General features: G+C 52.7%; 2 protein-coding genes across 2 annotated transcripts in view; both read right to left on the reverse strand.

Moving 5' to 3' along the window:
- The window catches only part of SYMPK (symplekin scaffold protein), a 278,017-nt gene that overhangs the window by 119,688 nt on the left and 138,134 nt on the right, over positions 1–20,195 (reverse strand). The gene's annotated exons all lie outside the window — the stretch shown is intronic.
- NOVA2 (NOVA alternative splicing regulator 2) overlaps positions 12,551–20,195 on the reverse strand; it is a 41,929-nt gene continuing 34,284 nt past the window's right edge. The window contains exon 4 of the mRNA XM_050772196.1: positions 12,551–19,757. Within this exon, the coding sequence (XP_050628153.1) occupies positions 18,675–19,757 (1,083 nt within the window). The 3' untranslated portion in view covers positions 12,551–18,674. The remainder of the gene's footprint in view (positions 19,758–20,195) is intronic.

Genomic DNA, 20,195 nt, shown 5'->3' on the forward strand with positions numbered 1-20,195 from the left:
CGGGAGGCGGAGCTTGCAGTGAGCAGAGATCCGGCCACCGCACTCCAGCCTGGGTGACAGAGCAAGACTCCGTCTCAAAAAAAAAAAAAAAAAAAAAAGAAACAGGGTCTCGGTGGCTGAGTGCGGTGGTTCATGCCTGTAATCCCAGAACTTTAGGAGGCCGAGGTAGGTGGATCACGAGGTCAGGCGTTCGAGACCAGCCTGGCCAACACAGGTGAAACCCCATCTCTACTGAAAATACAAAAAAATTGCCAGACGTGGTGGTGGGCGCCTGTAATCACAGCTACTTGGGAGGCTGAGGCAGGAGAATCGCTTGAACCTGGGAGGCGGAGGTTGCGTCAGCTGAGATTGCGCCACTGCACTCCAGCCTCCAGCCCGGTCAATAGTGTGAGGCTCAGTCAAAAAAAAAAAAAAACCAAAAAAAACAACGAACGAACGAAATAAAGGAAAGAAAGAAAGAGAGAGAAAGAAAAAGAAAGAAAGAAAAAGAAAGAAAGAAAGAAAGAAAGAAAAAAAAAAAAAGAAAGAAAAAAAGAAAAAAGAAAGAAAAGAAAGAAAGAGAGGGTCTCGCTCTGTCGCTCATGCTAGAGTGTGCAGTTGCGCGATCATAGCCCACTGCAGCCTCGAACTCCTGGGCTCAAGCGATCCTTCCGCTTTGGTCGCCCAAGTGCTGGGATTACTGGTGTGTGACACCGCGCCAGGCCCATCAGGTGTTACGTTTGGTACTCTGAGGGCTTAGAGGAGCCACGTGGACACTTTAAGGATTTTCCACTTCCAGGACTAGTTACAAGGTTAGCATCCTCTGTTCTGAGTCCTGTCGGAACCCAGGTTCCTAACCTGCCCCCCCAGCCCTCCAATCGCAGGCATGAGAATGTTAAGCCACACCTCCCTGTCGATTTCAGGTCTGGGTCCGCCCAAATCCATCCGCACTAACCACGCCCCCTCCTCGCCCAGGGCTAGCCACGTCCTGTCCCGTATGGAGGTCTAACCCCTTCCCCGCCCACCCGGATTTCACTCCCGGCTCTGTCACCTCAATGGCCTAGGTGTTGACCGGTCACCAGACTGTGGAGGGATGTCAGTCTCGGAGACTTTGTTCGCTCCTAGAAAGGTCTTGGCATGGGGGGGATTGGCGAAGTACCTCCCATACCTGGGACACATGAATCCCAGGGGCGGTGATGGGTGGGAGTGGTGGGGGGAGGCTGAAGACTCGAGGGTCACGTGACCCAGAGACCTCTGCCCAGCCCTATCCCCTCTCAAAAGCATCTCCAGAGATCGACCCTCTGGTGGGGAGAAAAGAGCCAAGTGCCCCCACCTGGGGGCACTGTGGGGACACTCCTCACCAAAGGCCACTTGTCTGCTACCTTCATCCTCAAATTTCTACCCACGCCCTGAGATCTATGGTAAGGGAGGAAAGGGTTAGGTGTTTTTTTGGTTTGTTTGTTTTGTTGTTGTTGTTTTTTTGAGGCAGAGTTTCGCTCTGTCGCCCAGGCTGGAGTGCAGCAACGCAACCTGGCTCATTGCAGCCTCCGCCTCCCGGGTTCAAGCGATTCTTACGCCTCAGCCTCCCGGAGTAGCTGGGATTACAGGCGCCCACCACCCCACCGGCTTAATTTTCGTATTTTTAGTAGACACAGGATTTCGCCATGGTGGCCAGGCTGGTCTCGAACTTCTGACTTCAGGTGATCCACCCCACTCCGCCTCCCAAAGTGCTCGGATTATGGGCGTGAGCCACCGCGCCCGGCCTGCCCGTGTTTGTAAATGAGGGGTAGGTCAGAGTTGGATAGGCTTCCTCCCCTTGTCTTTAGGATAGAAACATAAAAAGAAAAAAAAATGAGGAAAAGAAACAGAAAATGAGACAATGAGACAATGACACTTCATCTATTTAAAACAGCAAATGAACAGGTATTACTAATAATAGGGTGGTCAGGCCTCATTAAATGAAGAGAGAGGGGAAGGATGGCTCAGGGTGAGGATGAGGAGGGAGCTTCAGTCACCCCTCACAGATTTCTCAATTTTTGGTTCATTTTCTTCTCTCTCGGGGACTCTGCCCCGAAACCCTTGGGGTATCTATTCCACCCCTTCTTGGTGTCTGTCTCTGCCTCTGGGTCTGTTTCTCTCTCCCTCTCTGCTTTTTTTTTTTTGAGATGGAGTTTCGCTCTTGTTGCCCAGGCTGGAGTGCAATGGCACCATCTCAGCTCACCGCAACCTCTGCCTCCTGGGTTGAAGCGATTCTCCTGCCTCAGCCTCCCGAGTAGCTGGGATTACAGGCATGTGCCACCATGCCCAGTTAATTTTGTATTTTTAGTAGAGACAGAGTTTCTCCATGTTGGTCAGGATAGTCTTGAACTCCCGACCTGAGGTGATCCGCCCACCTCAGCCTCCCAAAGTGCTGGGATTACAGGCATGAGCCACCACTCTGTTGCCCAGGCTGGGGTGCAGTGGCGTGTTCTCAGCTCACTGCAACCTCCACCTCCTGGGTTCAAGCAATTCTCCTGCCTCAGCCTCCTGAGTAGCTGGGACTATAGGTGAGTGCCACCACTCCCAGCTAATTTTAGTAGAGCTGGGGTTTCACCATGTTGGCCAGGCTAGTCTTGAACTACTGACCTCAAGTGAGCTGCCCCCATTGGCCTCCCAAAGTGTTGAGATTACAAGCGTGAGCCACCGTGCCCGGCCTTCAAGAATCACATTTCTGAACCTTCAACTCACATCCATCTCCAGCCTACATTAGTCCTAACTAAGTCACAACCTTACGTCAGCCCACACCCTGCCAAAAGCTGGATCAATGCTTAAAGTCATCCTACCCCAGTCCCAGTCTTAATTCTACCTTTGGCCTAACCTGACTCTGACCTCAGCTATATCTCTAACCCTAACTCTGTTATAAATTCTGACTGTCCTTAACCCCAACGCTGTCCCCAACCTTAAACCTATGGCTTGTTCTTACCCATGATTCCAATCGTGGCCTAATTCTATCTCTAATGACTGTTACCCTGATGCTAAGTCTGATGATCATGGCCCTGTTATACCCCAAGCCTACACCTTAACCCTGGACCTGACTGGAGGCTCACCCTGACCTTGATCTCAGCTATAATCCCAGTCCAGTCTTAGATGTAAACATAGCCCTAATTTTTGGCTATAATCCTAGCCTTGTCTTCGATTCTAGCTATAGCCAGTGTCTTAACTCTACACCCAGTTTTTACCCTGATCTCATACTTGACCCTAACCTTGACCATGGGCATAATCCAAACACCAAGGCTAGTTGTCATCTCTACCTGAATCTAATGAATCTTTTTTTTTTTTTTTTTTTTTTTTTTTTTGAGACAGAGTCTTACTCTGTCACGTAGGCTGGAGTGCAGTGGCACAATCTTGGTTCCCTGCAACCTCCGCCTCCCAGGCTCAAGCAATTCTTGTGCCTCAGCCTCCTGAGTACCTGGGACTACAGGCACCTGCCACCAAACCTGGCTAATTTTTAAACATTTTTATTTATTTATTTATTTATTTATTTATTTATTTATTTATTTTTTGAGACGAAGTCTCACTCTTGTTGCCCAGGCTGGAGTGCAATGGCGTTGTCTCGGCTCACTGCAGCCTCCGCCTCCTGGGTTCAAGAGATTCTTCTGCCTCAGTCTCTTGGGTAGCTGAGATTACAGGCGCCTGCCACCATGTCCGGCTAATTTTTTTTGTATTTTCTTTTTTTTTTTTTCTGAGACGGAGTCTCGCTCTGTCACCCAGGCTGGAGTGCAGTGGCGCGATCTCGGCTCACTGCAAGCTCCGCCTCCCAGGTTTACGCCATTCTCCTGCCTCAGCCTCCCGAGTAGCTGGGACTACAGGCACCTGCCACCTGGCCCGGCTAATTTTTTTTGTATTTTAGTAGAGATGGGGTTTCACCGTGTTAGCCAGGATGGTCTCAATCTCCTGACCTCGTGATCTGCCTGTCTCGGCTTCCCAAAGCGCTGGGATTACAGGCGTGAGCCACCGCGCCCAGCCCTGCTCTTCCTCTAGGTCTTTACTCACATATCACATTTTCAGTGCAGCCTTTCCTGTGTACTTTATTGGAAGCTGCAGTGTCCCCTCTTCCAGTACTTTCAATTTTCCTTCTCTACCTTATTTTTCTTCATAACATATATTAGTCATCTAGTGTACTGTATAATTTATTCATTTATTTTGGCTATTGTTTCTTTTCCCCACTACCGTATCAACTCCCTGGGATAGGGAAATTTGTTTTCTTTTGTTTTCTGGTGAACCCTCAGTGTTTAGAATAGTCCTTGGCCCATGGTAGGTGCTTAGTAACTTTTTTTTTTTTTGAGACGGAGTCTCATTCTGTCACCCAGGTTGGAGTGCAGTGGAGGAATCTTGGCTCACTGCAACCTCCACCTCCTGGGTTCAAGTGATTCTCCTGCCTCAGCTTCCCGAGTAGCTGGGATTACCGGTGCCTGCCACCGCGTCCAGCTAATTTCTGTATTTTCAGTAGAGACAGGGTTTCGCCATCTTGGCCAGGCTGGTCTTGAACTCCTGACCTTGTGATCCACCAGCCTTGGCCTCCCAAAGTGTTGGGATTACAGGCATGGGCCACCGAGCCCGGCCAATAAATATATGCATTTTAAATGACTAGGTACTTCCTGAGAAGGATGCAGCTCCCATTTCCATACAGTTGGAAGCTCACTGGTTAAGAGAAAGAACAGTGAAGAGGGAATGGGGTCAAGAGGGCCACAGGTTTCTGGAGAGTAAAGCTGAGTGGTCAATTACTACTAGCCAACTGAGGGTCCTACTCTGCTCCTAACCGAAACCGTAATTCACCCCTGTGACCGCTCCAACTCTAGCCAGTAACTCACCCGTCTCTTTTGGTTCACGTTGCCTACCTGGAGGTGCTAGATCTTTCCACCTGCAGGGAGTGCAGCTGATAAATGCCAAAGCATGGGTCCTGTTCCTGGCTTGTCTGTGGAACTAGGGGACACCCATATCTTCCCTCTCCCTCCTCTTCTTCCTTGGGGCTCTGAGTCTCTGGTTCAGCTGAAAATGAGGTGAAGGTCAAGAGGGAAATCCTCGATAGTAAGGTTGGAACTGAGGATGAGGATAATGGTGAGGCAGGGGGCTATGAGAATCGGCACTGGTCATACAGGTGGTGACCAAGAAAAAGGACAGAGAAGGCCATAGAGATGGAATAACTGAAATAAAACTGGAGTTTGGGGGCCAGGCACCGTGGCTCGCCTGTAATTCCAGGACTTTGGGAGACCGAGGCAGATGGATCACCTCAGGTCAGGAGTTCGAGACCAGCCTGGCAAACGTGGCAAAAACCCCATCTCTACTAAAAATACAAAAATTAACTGGGCATGGTGGTGGGTGCCTGTAGTCCCAGCTACTCGGGAGGCTGAGGCAGAAGAATCACTTGAACTCGGGAGGCGGAGGTTGCACTGAGCCAAGATCGCGCCATTGCACCCCAGCCTGGGTGACAGAGCGAGATTCTGTCTCAAACTAAACAAAAACAAAAACAAACCTGGAGAGTGAAAAAAAAACAAACCAAGGAGACAGAACACACATAAAGTCAGCAAGTGAGATATACATGCACATAAAAACAGAGATGGACAGAGAGAGAGGGCGTGCAACCACGGGGAGAAAGTGTGGCCTCTCTCAACATCTATTCCATTCTCCTAGTGCATCTTCCTGCAACTGCAGCGGCTGGAGGGCTCAAAACTACATTTCCCAGAATGCCTTGTTGCTGCGCCTGTGGACGAAGGTTAGGTTCCACCAATCAGGTGCCTCCGCGGGAAGCTTGAATTTCTTACCGAAGTAAGCTGAGCGAGAGGCAGCCCGCAGGCCAGTGCAGATTCCTGCGAGACGCTGCGGTAGCGGAGCCGGCTGCCGGCTTCCTGATCGCGCAGGAGGAGCAGCAATTCCTGGGCGCCCCTTTCTGGGCGCTGGATTTGAAAGTACCCTGGAGGCTCAGCTGGATTCTGTTTCTTCTGAGAGGCTATGTGTCCCTTAATAAGTCCTTTTTGCTTACACTGTCCCAAGTGAATTCTGTTTGCTGCCTCTGGGCAACAATGGGTGACGGAGAAATAGATGCAGACACGGCCAGACACAGGGAAAGTGATTCAGGGAGACACACAGAGACCCCATCCCTCCGAAGAGACAAGGAGAAAGACATTTCTGCAGAGGTGGGATGGAGATGCAGGGGGAAAAAAAAATCAATGGGAGGAGGAAGACCTGGTTAGACAGACACTCAGAGAAATACAGAAGGTGGCCGGGCGCGGTGGCTCAAGCCTGTAATCCCAGCACTTTGGGAGGCCAAGACGGGTGGATCACGAGGTCAGGAGATCGAGACCATCCTGGTGAACACAGTGAAACCCCGTCTCTACTAAAACTACAAAAAACTAGCCGGGCGAGGTGGCGGGTGCCTGTAGTCCCAGCTACTCGGGAGGCTGAGGCAGGAGAATGGCGTGAACCCGGGAGGCGGAGCTTGCAGTGAGCTGAGATCCGGCCCCTGCACTCCAGCCTGGGCGACAGAGTGAGACTCCGTCTCAAAAAAAAAAAAATAAAAATAAAAAAGAAATACAGAAGGTAACGGGCAGAGAGGAGTGAGAGGCAAGGGCAGGTGGGCCAGAAACAGGGACACAGAGACCTCACCAGAATGCTGGCGTGAAGGTGTTGGTTGAGAGGCCTCATTTTACATTGTTATTTATTTATTTATTTATTTATTTATTTATTTATTTTGAGATGGACTCTAGCTCTGTCTCCCAGGCTGGAGTGCAGTGGTGCAATCTTCCCTCACTGCAACTTCCACCTGCGATTCTCCTGCCTCAGCCTCCCGAGTAGCTGGGATTACAAGCGTCTGCCACCATGCCTGGCTAATTTTTGTATTATTAGTAGAGACGGGATTTCGCCATGTTGGCCAGGCTGGTCTCGAACTCCTGACCTCAAGTGATCCACCCGCCTTGGCATCCCAAAGTGCCGGGATTACAGGTGTGAGCCACCGCTCCCGGCCCAAGAGGCCTCTTTAGAGAACAGACTTCTCTGAAGGCATGGCAGTTGAAAGCAGGAGAATACAGGGGACTTTGGAGAGATCTCTGACTTGCCAGACTCTGAGTTCAGTGGCAGATGGGAGCGAGCATTTGTCTGGCAGAACGTCTCTTTGTCCCAGCGCCTATTCCCAGCCCAAAGCTTCGTCAGCTCTGACTGCGGAGGGGGTAGTGCCCCTGAAAGTGTTTCCCATTCTCCATCACTTGCCCCTCAGGCCTTGTCCCCCCAAAACCAGCCCCCACTTGACAGCTTGGTAGGAGTGAGAACAGTGACTCAACCGGTTTTAATGCGTGAGGCAGATTCCAGGAGTAGTAGTGACTGACTGAGGAACTAAGAGGAGTTGGGGGTGGCAGGAGGGACAGAAGGACTGCAAAACAGGGACACCAAGGGAAAAAGAGAGGGAAACGTAGGGACAGAAAGCAGGGAGAGTGTGAGGCAGAGAAAGGGGAGACTGAGGGACATAGTAGAGAAACTAGGGGCATAGAGAGGGAGGGATCCAGGGGCTGAGAGAGGGGACAGAGGGGAGACAGGTGGGGGACAGAGGGACAGAGAGGAGGGACAGAGGGACAGAGGAGGAGGACAGGAGGACAGAGAGAGGGAGGATGAATATAGAGAGGGAGACAGGGATGGGGAGACAGAGGGACAGAGTGGGGGCAGAGGGACAGAAGGAGGGAGGATGGAGGAACAGAGAGAGGGGACAGAGGGATGGGGGGCACAGAGGGACAGAGAGGGGTGACAGAAGGGCAGAGAGGAAAGGGATACAGGAGTTACGGGCAGTAAGTTGGGCATGCCCCAGTTGGGATTCCAGATGGTGGACGCCCTGGCTCCTTTAACCAATTCTGGCTTTTTTTGTGTTGCCCCCGAGATTTCTTTTTGCTTTCTTCCACCTAAGGTTGCCAGGTAAAATACAGGATGCCCACTTTCATTTGAATTTTAGATAAGCAACAATTCATATTGTAGCATACTTATTGCCCAAATATTGCATGGGACATTTTTACACTTTTTTTTTTTTTGAGATGTAGTTTCACTCTGTCACCCAGGCTGGAGTGACGTGGTGTGATCTCGGCTCACTGCAACCTCTGCTTCCTGGGTTCAAACGATTCTCCTGCCTCAGCCTCCCGAGTAGCTGGAACTACAGGCATGAGACACTACGCCTGGCTAATTTTTGTATTTTTAGTAGAGATGGAGGTTTCATCATGTTGGCCAGGCTGGTCTCAAACTCCTGACCTCAGGTGATCTGCCCACCTCGGCCTCCCAAATTGCTGGGATTATAAGTGTGAGCCACCACGCCTGGCCTAAAAACTTCTTCTTTTAATCTGAAATTCAAATGCCACTGGATACACAGTATTTTTATTTGCTAAACCTTGGCAACCTTATCTCCATCACTTTCCAGTTTCTGTTTCTTTCTCATTTTCTGTTTGTGTGTGTCTGCCTCTTCCTCTCTTCTAGTCCATCTCCACCTTCTCTATTCTCCTTCGTCTGTTTTTTATTTTTGTGTGAGACAGGGTCTTCCTCTGTTACCCAGGCTGGAGTGCAGTGGTGTGATCTCACTGCAATCTCTGCCTCCAGGGATCAAGTGATCGTGCCACCTCAGCCTCCAAAGGAGCTGGGACTACAGGCATCTGCCATCACACCTGGCTAACTTTTGTGTTTTTTGTAGAAACAGGGTTTCATCATGTTGCCCAGGCTGGCCTCAAACTCCTGGGCTCACGAGATTCTCCCACCTCTGCCTCCCAAAGTGCTGGGATTACAGGCATGAGCCACCGCGCCTGGCCTCCCCTTCCTCTCTTAATGACCTGGCCCCTCTGATGTGTAGAGACCTCTCTTGAGACACCCCCACCAGGTCCCTGCCTAGGCCTCTTCCTCCCTCCTTCCCCCTTCCTAGCCCTCTTTCTAGGACTGTCTCTCTGCTCCAGGCAACTCCTCTGTCTTCTTTCTTCATCTCTCTTCTCACTCAGATCCCCCACCTTTGCAAATCTCTCTACGCCCCATTCACCCCCGCCCAGAGAAGAAGGTTTGGGGGCTTTGAGGGAGCTAGGAATCTCCCATTACTCACCTTCATCCTGACTTCATCTCCTTTCCTTTCCGTTTCCTGGGCCAGAGAGGTCATGAGGGTTTTCCAAAGCCACACAGCAGAACAGAAACACCCGCCCTCTCCTTCCAAATCCTTTCCAACTTCCTAGCTTCTTGGTGGCAAATTCCTTTACTCTTCCTGAAAACAGTCTGGCTTGGCAATGTTTGAGGGTCACAGGCCAGTACCAGAGGCACCTGTGGCTCATGGGATGGTAGACTTTTGGGCACCTACGACGTGCTGAGAGTGAGGGATATGGCCCGTGGGCTGTAAATACAAGAACAGTGATGTGTCCTGGGCATCACCATATCCCTAGGCCCAGAACACAGTAGGTGTTCAATAAATACCTGTTGAATGAATGAATGAATGAATGAGTGGATGGACACACCTACAGCAGCTGGAGCCTCATCTGCACGTCTGCCCTTGTTCTCTTCATCCCTATGGCTCTTGCTTACTTTATCCTAGCCTGAGTCCCCCTTCTCCTTCCATCCCCCTCTGTTGGGCTTGTCCTTCTCTGGAGTCCTGTTATTGTTATTTTTATCAGCTGGAGGGGGTCTCTGGTGACTACAATGTGCTGAGCATTTTCCCTATGTGAGATACTGAAGGGGTGAGTCACATGTAGAATCCTTCTGGAATATTCCAGAAGGCAAGTACAGTTTTCTAGGGCGTTTTCCAGATGTGGAGATTGGGAGCCAGGGAGAGGAAGCGAAGTGCCTTGGGTCACATCAGAATCCAAGCATCTGGCCTCACCCCACCCCGCCTCCTTGGTCTTGGTCTCTTTTGTTTCTCTGTCATCTGCCAAGCTGCATCTCTGACACCTCCAAAATGTAAGGCAATTACTTATCTTTTTTTTTTTTTTTTTTTTTTGAGGCAGGGTCTTGCTCTGTTGCCCAGCCTGGAGTGCAGTGGTGCAATCACAGCTCACTGCAGCCTCGACCTCTCAGGCTCAAGTGATCCTCCTGCCTCAGCCTCCCAAGTAGCTGGGACTATAGGCATGTACCACCACACCTGGTTAATTTTTAAGTTTTTTGAGACAGAGTCTCAAACTCCTGGGCTCAAGTGATTCTCCTGGCTCAAGCAATTCTCCTGCCATGGCTTCCCAAAGTGCTGGGATTACAGGTATGAGCCACCATGTCTGGCCAGGCTAATTTTTTTTTTTTTTTTTTTTTGAGACGGAGTCTCGCTCTGTCGCCCAGGCTGGAGTGCAGTGGCCGGATCTCAGCTCACTGCAAGCTCCGCCTCCCGGGTTCGGGCCATTCTCCTGTCTCAGCCTCCTGAGTAGCTGGGACTACAGGCGCCCGCCACCTCGCCCGGCTAGTTTTTTGTATTTTTTAGTAGAGACGGGGTTTCACCGTGTTAGCCAGGATGGTCTCGATCTCCTGACCTAGTGATCCGCCCGTCTCGGCCTCCCAAAGTGCTGGGATTACAGGCTTGAGCCACTGCGCCCGGCCATTTTTTTTTTTTTTTTTTAATGAGACGGAGTCTCGCTTTGTTGCCCAAGCTGGTGTGCAGTGGTGTATTCTTGGCTCACTGCAGTCTCCGCTTCCCGGGTTCCAGTGATTCTCCTGCCTCAGTGTTCTGAGTAGCTGGGATTACAGCTGCTTGCCACCATGTCCAGCTAGTTTTTGTTTTTTTTTTTTTTTTTTTTGAGGCGGAGTCTCGCTCTGTCGCCCAGGCTGGAGTGCAGTGGCCGGATCTCAGCTCACTGCAAGCTCCGCCTCCCGGGTTTACGCCACTCTCCTGCCTCAGCCTCCAGAGTAGCTGGGACTACAGGCGCCCGCCACCTCGCCCGGCTAGTTTTTTGTATTTTTTAGTTGAGACGGGGTTTCACAGTGTTAGCCAGGATGGTCTCGATCTCCTGACCTCGTGACCCGCCCGTCTCGGACTCCCAAAGTGCTGGGATTACAGGCTTGAGCCACCGCGCCTGGCCTAGTTTTTGTATTTTTAGTAGAGACATGGTTTCACCACGTTGGCTAGGCTAGTCTCGAACTCCTGACCTCATGATCCGCCCGCCTCAGCCTCCCATAGTGCTGGGATTACAGATGTGAGCCACCGCACCCGGCCAGGCTAGTAATTTTTAAATATTTGCTCAGGGGCTGCAAACGTCCAGAACCTAGGCATGTGACATAAATGAGCAGTGCAGGTCAGGAAGGGGCTAAGCCTCTCTGCCCTGGGTGAGTGGCAGTGGCTGCCCCAGGCCAGCCCATTGTGGGCAGGTGGCAACTGCAATCGAAGCTATCACATGGCATTTCTCAAGAGGGTCTTGAAACCCATGTTTTCAGAAGTCTCCCAATGTTTAAATGCTGGCAACAATCCCACCAAACACTGTTCGGGTCAAATGAAATTATGGGTACCGCACCTGCCTGTTGGCCGATGGTCTGCAACCTCTGAATTCACTTTAGTCCCATGTGTCAGGTTTTGTGTTAAGAAGAACTTCCCAATTCCAGTAGACTATATGCTCCAAAAAGCCAGAGATACCTGCGTCTGTTTTGTTCATTGCTTTATCTTCAGCACCTAGAACAGTGCCTTATGCATCATAGGTCTTCAGTAATCATTTTAAAAAAGTGAATAGTGTATTGATCCAAGCATAAGCCATATGATGTAGAAATAACAATTTAAAAAATCCCCATTTTACAGATGGGGACATGAAGGCTCAGAGGAACAAAGGACTGAGGGTAACACAGCAGCACTGGGATCTAAACCCGTAGCTCACCCGACTTGAAAACCTCGACCTTGGCCTGATTCTACCTGGTGTTGTGTATTTGCAGGGCTGTGTGTGGAGATGTGTGTCCAAGAGCCTGTCTGTGGGACTGTGGCTCTGTGTATGTGTGTGGTGGTGGTGGTGGTGGTGTCGGTTCTCCTGACTGGACACTGAGGCCCTGGAAGCTAATTTTTTTTTTTTTTTTTTTTTGAGACAGTCTTGCTTTGTTGCCCAGGCTGGAGTGCGATGGTGTGATCTTGGCTCACTGCAACTTCTGCCTCCCAGGTTCAAGCAATTCTCCTGCCTCGGGCTCCCAAGTAGCTGGGACTACAGGCATGTGCCACCATGCCTAGCTAATTTTTTTGTATTTTAGTAGAGACTGGGTTTCACCATGTTGGCCAGGCTGGTCTCGAACTCCTGAGCTCTGGTGATCTGCCCACCTCGGCCTCCCAAAGTGCTGGGATTACAGGCGTGAGCCACCGCGCCTGGCCCCTGGAAGCTAAACTTGAGCACCTGCTTCTCTCAAGCACAGCTGCTCCGAATGCTCACACTGTCCAGAGACAATAGTCCTCCCTCCCCAGCTCCCCCATCTGGGACCATCCTCAGGGGTCCCCCCACCCTCTTCCCCTAAATGTCCAGAGCCCTGGGGGAAAGGGGGAAAGAATTTAGGATGAGGGTGGAGGTGCAGGGAGGAGGGAGAGGGAAGGGGATGGGTTAAGAAGGAGTGTGTGATGTCAAGCAAAAAAGACAACATTAGACACAGATGCTGAGATGGCGTTTATCGCGGCAAAAAAAGGTGAAGTCGCCGAGGGGGAAGGGGTGGGGAAAGGGGGTGTGGTGGGGTCTGGGGTGGGGGCCATGGAAGCTAATACATGGTGCACTAGGTCACACAACGGACACTGGGGGTGGGTGAGTGGGTGGGGAGGGCGTGGCCCAGGCATGGCAATGTGGGGAGTGGGAGGAGACGGCAGTGCGCCCCAGCCAGGAGCTTCTGGAGGTGGTGGGGAGGAGGCGGGCGGCGTCTCTGGTCGCAGAGGATGGAAGGAATCAGTTAGAGGGGGTTGAATGGAGGCACTGGAGGCATGGCCACATTCCAAGAAACGGAATGAAGGAGTGGGACAGCAGGCAGGGGGCAGCCTGGGGCCTGGGCCTTTTAATCTAAGGACTGGGGAGAACCAAGGGGACCTTAGAGGTCCTCCAGTCCTCCCCATCTTCCAAGAGGGAGAACAAGCCTGGAGAGGAGGCTACCTTAAGGTCCTAAGAAGGATTTAGCAATCGGTTCTCCAAAGATGGCCCTACAGCCTCCCCTGCCCCGCATTCTTCTCCTACCCTGTCTCCAACAGAGAAGTGGGAAGAGAGGTTCTAGCTCCTCTGACTCCACCGTTATCTCACGGAGGCTCCTCAGGAAAATTGGAGGATGAATCCATTTCACAGAAGGGGAAAACGGAGACATCCTGCCAGACGACACCTTTCCACACCTCTCCCACCTCCCTGCCGGGAAATTTATGCACCCCATCCCTCTAGAGTAATACTGATAGCTTGAAATCCTTAGCGATGGGGGCAGGTGAGAGGACACACCTTAAGATTCTCCCAAATCGACCCGGGATGTGGGCCATGCCTCCAGTGGCCTGAGATGCCAACATAAAGAAAAAAAAAATGACTCCCCACGTCCCCTGGCTCAAACCCAGTACAAAAGTGACTATTTACAATGAAGGCGTGGGGAGTGTGTGGGGGGCACAGGAAGGAGGGGGTCAGAGTGAGCACTCCATTTGAGGGAGGCCACGCCCCTGGACCCGCCTTTTAAAGGGACAAAGCCAAACAGCATAGATATTATAGAGGATCTCAATCCCCAGGGTGGGGCAGACCCTAGGGGTGAGGGATGGGGGTGGGGCATGGGATGGGGTGCGGGTGGGGAGGCATGGGTGGTGGGAGGAAATGGAGGAAAGGTAGCAACTGCCCCTAGCCTCCCCCCTCCCCGCTGCCGGACACACAGTTTTCCGTGGGATGAACACAGAAAGGGTTAATCAAAAAAGAGTTCGATGAGCGAGTCTGACGGTCGAGTGGGGCGGGCTGGAGCAATGAGGCCGCAGGTCCCGGTGGCCGGTGGTGATGGAGTCACTTAGAAGATGAGAGGTTGGTGGTTTTGGGGGGAAAGGTGGGGTAGGGAAAGGGGTGGGGGAGGGGGGGTTAGGCAGTCCCCCCCAGTTATCTCTGGGAGACAAGTGTCCTGGACTGGTTGAGAAGGGATTAAAAACCAGCAGTCTTCACCACCATAAGCCCGCAGATTCTTTTCCCATTTCCCTCCCTGCCACCCAGCAATCTCCAATGCAACTTGAAGGGGACACTAAGACGGACCATACACACGAGCAGCAGCGCCCAGAGAGAAACCCTCTCCAACCACAGCGTGGAGACAGCTGACCACAGTGCAAAGGGATCACGATAGCAGGGCTGGGTGTTGTCACCCCAGCAAACCAGCGTCCCTGGCCCACCTGTGCCCCAACTTCGGTATCGCGATCCTGTTCTCCCCATCGTGATATCCAGTCCAGGCTTTCAAGACAGCCAGCCCGAGTTCCAGACGGCGGGGGCAGGTGCCTTCGAAGGCCTGGCTGGCTGTCCCGACAGGCGTGCACTCAGTCAGCAGCCTGGATGCCCCAACTGCCATCCTCATAGCCACTCTTGTTAATACTTTTGCCACTGCACAGTCTATCACAGCCTCGAATCCCGGTCCTGAAACAGCAATCATCCATTCAGGGGGGACTCCTCTCATTTTCCAAACAATTGGCCACCAATCAAAACCAAGTAAGGAGGAGGATGTGGGATGGAGGAACAGGGAGGAGAAACAGAACGAGGGAATACTGAAGGATTTGGTGGTCCAGAGGAGAGAGGAAATACACCTTGGAGATAAGCTGCACCCTACTTTTCCAAGTAGAGGTCCCCAACCCTCTATAGGTCGGCTTTTATCAAGATCCACTTGGGATACCCATAATTCCCACCTACAAGTCCAGGGTAGGTGTTAGGGCTGATAGAAATGGCAAAGCCATTGCCTTCTGATCACCACCCCTAATAATTATTGCAGTGAAGCCTCCTTGCCCATGTAGAGATGGCTGGGACAGGGCAGAAGAAGTTGGCTGGGCAGGTTGGCTCAGAGCCCCCTGAGATGGGGGATGACGGAGGTTAATTTGGCACACTGAACCCCCTCTTCTCATAGGTGCTTTGAGGTCCTTCCCTGGAATCCAGTTGTTACCGCCCCTTGGGCTAGAAGAGGGGGAGCTGAGCTTGTCTCCTTCTCCCCGGTTTCCATAGATTTGCCAGGAAGTTGGCAAGTGGGATTCTCCTTGGCTGGTGGAATTTGGGGGGATCCAAAAGGATAGGGGCAAGCTGAAAAGGAGAGCTTTTTTCTGTCTTTTTTTTTTTTCTTACAAAGATTCTAAGAAAAACTCAGGGTGGGAGGGCTTTGGAAGGGGGACCCAATTTAGCCCCATGTCCACACTTTTTCAATGCCTCTTAGGGACCTCCTCAAAGAGAAATGGTCCAATTTCCTCCCCTCTATCCAAGGTCCTCTCCCCACAAAGCGGCTCAGTTCCAAGGAAGTTTGGCACTTTTTTTTTTTTTTAAATGGGGAAATTGGGGAGAGAGAGTTGAGACATTTGAGGAGAGGAGGAAGACAGACAGAGACTAAGATAGAGACAGGACAGAAAACAATGGGAACCACACAGAAGAAAAAAAAAGAAAGTCATAGGAAGCCAGACAAAGAAAGGGGGGAAGACGCTTGGAGAAGGTATGGGAAGCTAGAGGGCAAATGAGAAGGAATCGGGAGACAATTCAATGCAGCAAACACTTATTAAGCACCTACTTGGTGCTGAAGAGAAGGGTGCAAGGAGGTCACTCAGAGACTCTGAGATCGGATTGGCTAATAGGGAGACAAAGAAAAAAAAAGAGGTGATGGGTTTTTCAATAACCCCCATCCCTGGCCCCACATCTGTGTCCCCTCTGGACAAACTGCAGCACAAAAGATTGAGGTCAGATTGCAGAAGAGACTTTCAAGAGATGTCAAAGATGGTAGAGTGAGTTTCCCAGGGTAAGATGGGGAAAGGTGTGTGGCTCTCCACTCACCAACATGGTGAGCGAACTAGCTCACTGAGCTAGCAAACTATACCTTTCAGATCGCCCTGGCTGGCTGGGTAGGGGGTCCCCAAGAAATATGAATAGGGAGGGGTTGTTACACAGACATTCCAAGCAAACACTTTGCAGGAGGCCCAGCCTCCAGAGATGTGTCTGTGTGAGAGGAGTCCTGGACCCGGCTGATTGGGACCCAGACTCCAGCGAATAGGTTTGTAGAAAGTGGCTGCCAAGCAGAGGATGCAAATGATATGCAAATGAGCCCATTCAGCTCCCACCTCCCCACTCCCAGACCTTACTTCACCTCTCCCTGGCTCCTTCCCCTCCTCATAGGGGCCTGGGGGGCTGTAGAGGGATATTCCAGCTAGATACTGTAATACTCGCGTGCGGGTAGAGATACTGTGAAATACTGTAAGGTCTTTTGAGAGGTGGAGGGGAGCAATGCCGCCCCCACCTCTAACCCCAAGAGCCCCCAACGGTAGTAGAAGATATGTACAAAGTTACATCAAGAATTGTTTTGGCACTCAGATCTCCATCTGGGTTCAGTCTGGAGATTAGGGGTGGGGCAACAACAAGGGGAAGTGGGGGATGGGGAGGGGGAAGTGGGGCCTGCCCCTCACCCTGGAGATGACAAGGGCATGGAAAAAGTCACCCCAGTGCCCAAGTTACAGCCTCCCATTGGGTGGAAGGGCCGGGGTGGGAAATTCAGTGCAAGGTACCTCGAAGGCTATTGCTTTCTAGGGATTTTCACATTTTGATTTGGGGGTGGCTCTCTAGCAAGGGAGAGGGATCTCCTAGGCTTTAGGGGCAAGAATTTTCTCTGTGGCTTTTCTTCCCTCCTTTTTTAGGAGAGAGACAAGGAGGCTGGATTTCCCCCAAAGCCATAGAGAGGAGAAGGGTCTGGAAGACCTAGGAGGGGGACAAATGGGGGAGAGGGTGGGCATGGGGCGCCCCTCCCCCAGAGATGCTGATGATGGAACCAGGGCACTGGGCGCCCTGCTTTGGGTTGGAGAAAGTGGAGGTGGTCTCCAAGGAGGAGGGGGAGATGGGTGGGGGTAAAGGGAGGTCTTAGCTATCCTAGTCTATAGGGTTGTCAGGCCCTGAAATCTCAGTCTGCCAACAGGTCCTTAGAGCTGACCACAGCCACAGTACTCAGGGAGCCACTCTCAAACCAACTCTCAAGGCCCCCTGGCTTGTCAGACTCCATCAGAACCTTCTAGTTCTCCAGAGCCCCTGGTGAGCACACCAAAACATTCTGATCCATCAGACATCACTAAAGCATGCCAGCTTGCTGGAAGCCACCAAACCAATCTAACCTATCAGACCACACAAAGCATTCTGGTCCAAGGGACCCTTCCATGGCTCACTGAACTCTACACCGGGCCACACTGGCCTGACAGAGCCACCACACATTTGGCTCACCCAATTCAACGAAACAAAGCCACGCAGACACAGGCATGCACACAAAAGGCAGGGGTGGGAAGGGAGGTCTTTAACAGTAGTTTGCACTAGGTCCATCTCCCACCCCTCCCTCCAGGGCGAGTTCGCAGACTTGACGTGTTTGAATGGAGATGACCCTGACAATATTGGGTTTTTTTCCCTTAGAGTTCTCCAGATTGGATCCAAGTCCTGTGCCTTATTCTCTTCCTAGGAAGACCCCCAGGCCAACACCCACCAAAGAAGGGTGTGGAGGGAGAAGGCAGGTCAGAGACTGGTCACTGTCCAATACAGGAAGTACATGCTTCAGTCTAATGACATCACAGGAAGTGACCTCTAGGCACCACCAGAAGTACATCTTCCCATGATATCACCAAAGTGACCTTCAAGGAAGAACTCATTGAGACATCACAGGAAGTACCTGCTCTCTTACGTTCACAGGAAGTAACCTCTGGGGAACTGCTTCCTGTGACATCATAAGAAGCGCCCAGAAGCACCCCAGAAAGTACTCAGTGACATCACAACAGAGGCCCTCATTGCCATTACTCTAAACCATCAGAGATACCACACCAAGTTGATCCAGCCTCTTGCGAGTCTTGCCCACAGGACTGGCCCAATCCCAGAGCTGGCATCCTTCCCAGCAGCACCGTCCCTGCCCCCCATACAACCTGACAACAAAAGAGTGAACATTCCCACCTAGAGGGACAGCTCCAGTGGGAGGAGAGTAGCTGAGAAGATCTGGGAACTCTGGGGTCCCTGCTCCAAATGCCCCATTTCAGCTCAGACGCCTCTGCTACCTCTACTCCCATGGCTTCCCTCAGATCTAGAACTGAAAGCAGAGAGGTGGGGTATTGTGTTTTGGGGAAGCCCCTCATTCTGGATGACCCAGAGGCTCCCTCCCCTCCTCCCATATGGAAACAAAAACTTATAAAGGGGGAAAAATCCTTACCAAAAAAAAAAAAGAAAAAAAAAAAGGAGGGAAAGAAAGAGAAAATAACGCTTTGTTTTCTATTAAAATCAACAAAATGCAATATATACAGATATCACACAGACCTGGGCCCTGGGACAGGAAGGGTCAGGCCCAGCCAAGCACAGGGAGGGAGGAAGGAGGGGTCAGTTCCGGGCTGGGGAGGGGGCTTCTGAGCCCCCTTCCCAACCGTCACTCAATCCTGCCTATGACTACCAGAAGGGGAGGGTGCAGTCGGGCCTACCCCAGCCCCATCCCAAGAGGAGCAGGACTACACCAAGCTGAGGTCAGGAGTTGGGGGGAGGAGGAGAGGGAGGAGGAGGAGATGGGAGGAGAGAGAAGGGTGGGAGCACACACCACAGGCCTCATCCCACTTTCTGGGGGTTTGAGGCCCTCACTCCCTGCTCGTAGGTGACCCGCTGACTGATGAGGTATTGAGCGGCTTGCGTGGCCGCGGGGCTGCCCGTGATGGTGACCCGCCGGTTCCGCGTGCCTGGCAGGAACTCGCCCTTCTTGGAGATCTGGATGCGAGCGCCCGTCAGCTCCTGGTACTCCACCAACGTCTTGCCCCCCTTCCCCAGGATGGCTCCCACCAGGTTCTCAGGCACCGCAATCTCCACCAGCTCCTTGGCACTCTCAGCCGCCAGCTTCTCCGCTGTCAGGAAGCCCCCGGCCGCACCGGCCGCGGCTGCAGCGGCCACCAGCGGACCGCCCCCTCCGCCCGCCCCGCCGCCCGCCCCGGCCCCGAGGTAGCCGTTGGCGGCTGCGGCCAACGCAAAGGACCCCAGGGCTCCGGGAGGCGGGGGCGGCGGCGGGGCGGCCCCTCCAGCTGGCCCGGCCCCGGCCTCGCCCGCGTAGGATGCCAGGAGGTTGGCGGCGGCAGCGGCTGCGGGGTTGGCCCCGGCGGCCACGGCAGCCAGGACGCCGGAGGCTGCGGCCGAGTTGAGGCCCAGGCCCAGGGAGTTGGTGTTGTAGCCGTAACTGGCCAGCGTGTTAAGCGCCGTGCTGATGGCCAGCAGGTCGGTGCCTGAGAAGGCGGGCAGCGCGGCGGGAAAGGCTCCCACGCCAGCCAGCCCGGCGGGGCCCAACAGGCCGGAGGCAGCGGCGGCCGACGCTGCGGCCGCGGCTGGCAGCACATCCGCGGGGCTGGCGTACGGAGAGCCGGTGGGATTGGAGTTGGCCACGGGGCCTGCCACATTGGCGTAGCTGATGTTGAGGCAGCTGCTGCTCTGGGGGTCTTCTTGTACCTTCTGCACGATGGCGCTCACAGCCTTGTGCACCTGCTCGGGCTCGCCGCTGACCGTCACCACGCGCTCCTGCAGGTTGATGCCCTCTGGCTTCTGGGACAGCTGCACCCACGCTCCTGACTGTTCCATCACGGCTTTCACCGTGGCGCCCCCCTTGCCGATGATCAGGCCCGCCGTGCTGTTGGGGACGATCAGCTTGGCCTGCGTGGGGAGCAAAAGAGAGGGTCTTTAATTTTATTTTTTAAAATTAAATTAAATTAGGCCGGGCGCGGTGGCTCACGCCTGTAATCCCAGCACTTTGGGAGGCCGAGGCGGGCAGATCACGAGGTCAGGAGATTGAGACCACGGTGAAATCCTGTCTCTACTAAAAATACAAAAAATTAACTGGGCGTGATGGCGGGCGCCTGTAGTCCCAGCTACTCGGGAGGCTGAGGCCGGAGAATGGCGTGAACCCGGGAAGCAGAGGTTGCAGTGAGCTGAGATCACGCCACTGCACTCCAGCCTGGGTGACAGAGCAAGACTTCGTCTTAAAAAAAAAAAAATTAAATTGAATTAAATTAGGCTGGGCACGGTGGCTCTCGCCTGTATTCCCAGCACTTTGCCGGGCTGAGGCAGGCAGATCACTTGAGGTCAGGAGTT

This window comes from Macaca thibetana, chromosome 19 (genome assembly GCF_024542745.1).
Source record: "Macaca thibetana thibetana isolate TM-01 chromosome 19, ASM2454274v1, whole genome shotgun sequence".
Classification (NCBI taxonomy): Eukaryota; Metazoa; Chordata; class Mammalia; order Primates; family Cercopithecidae; genus Macaca; species Macaca thibetana.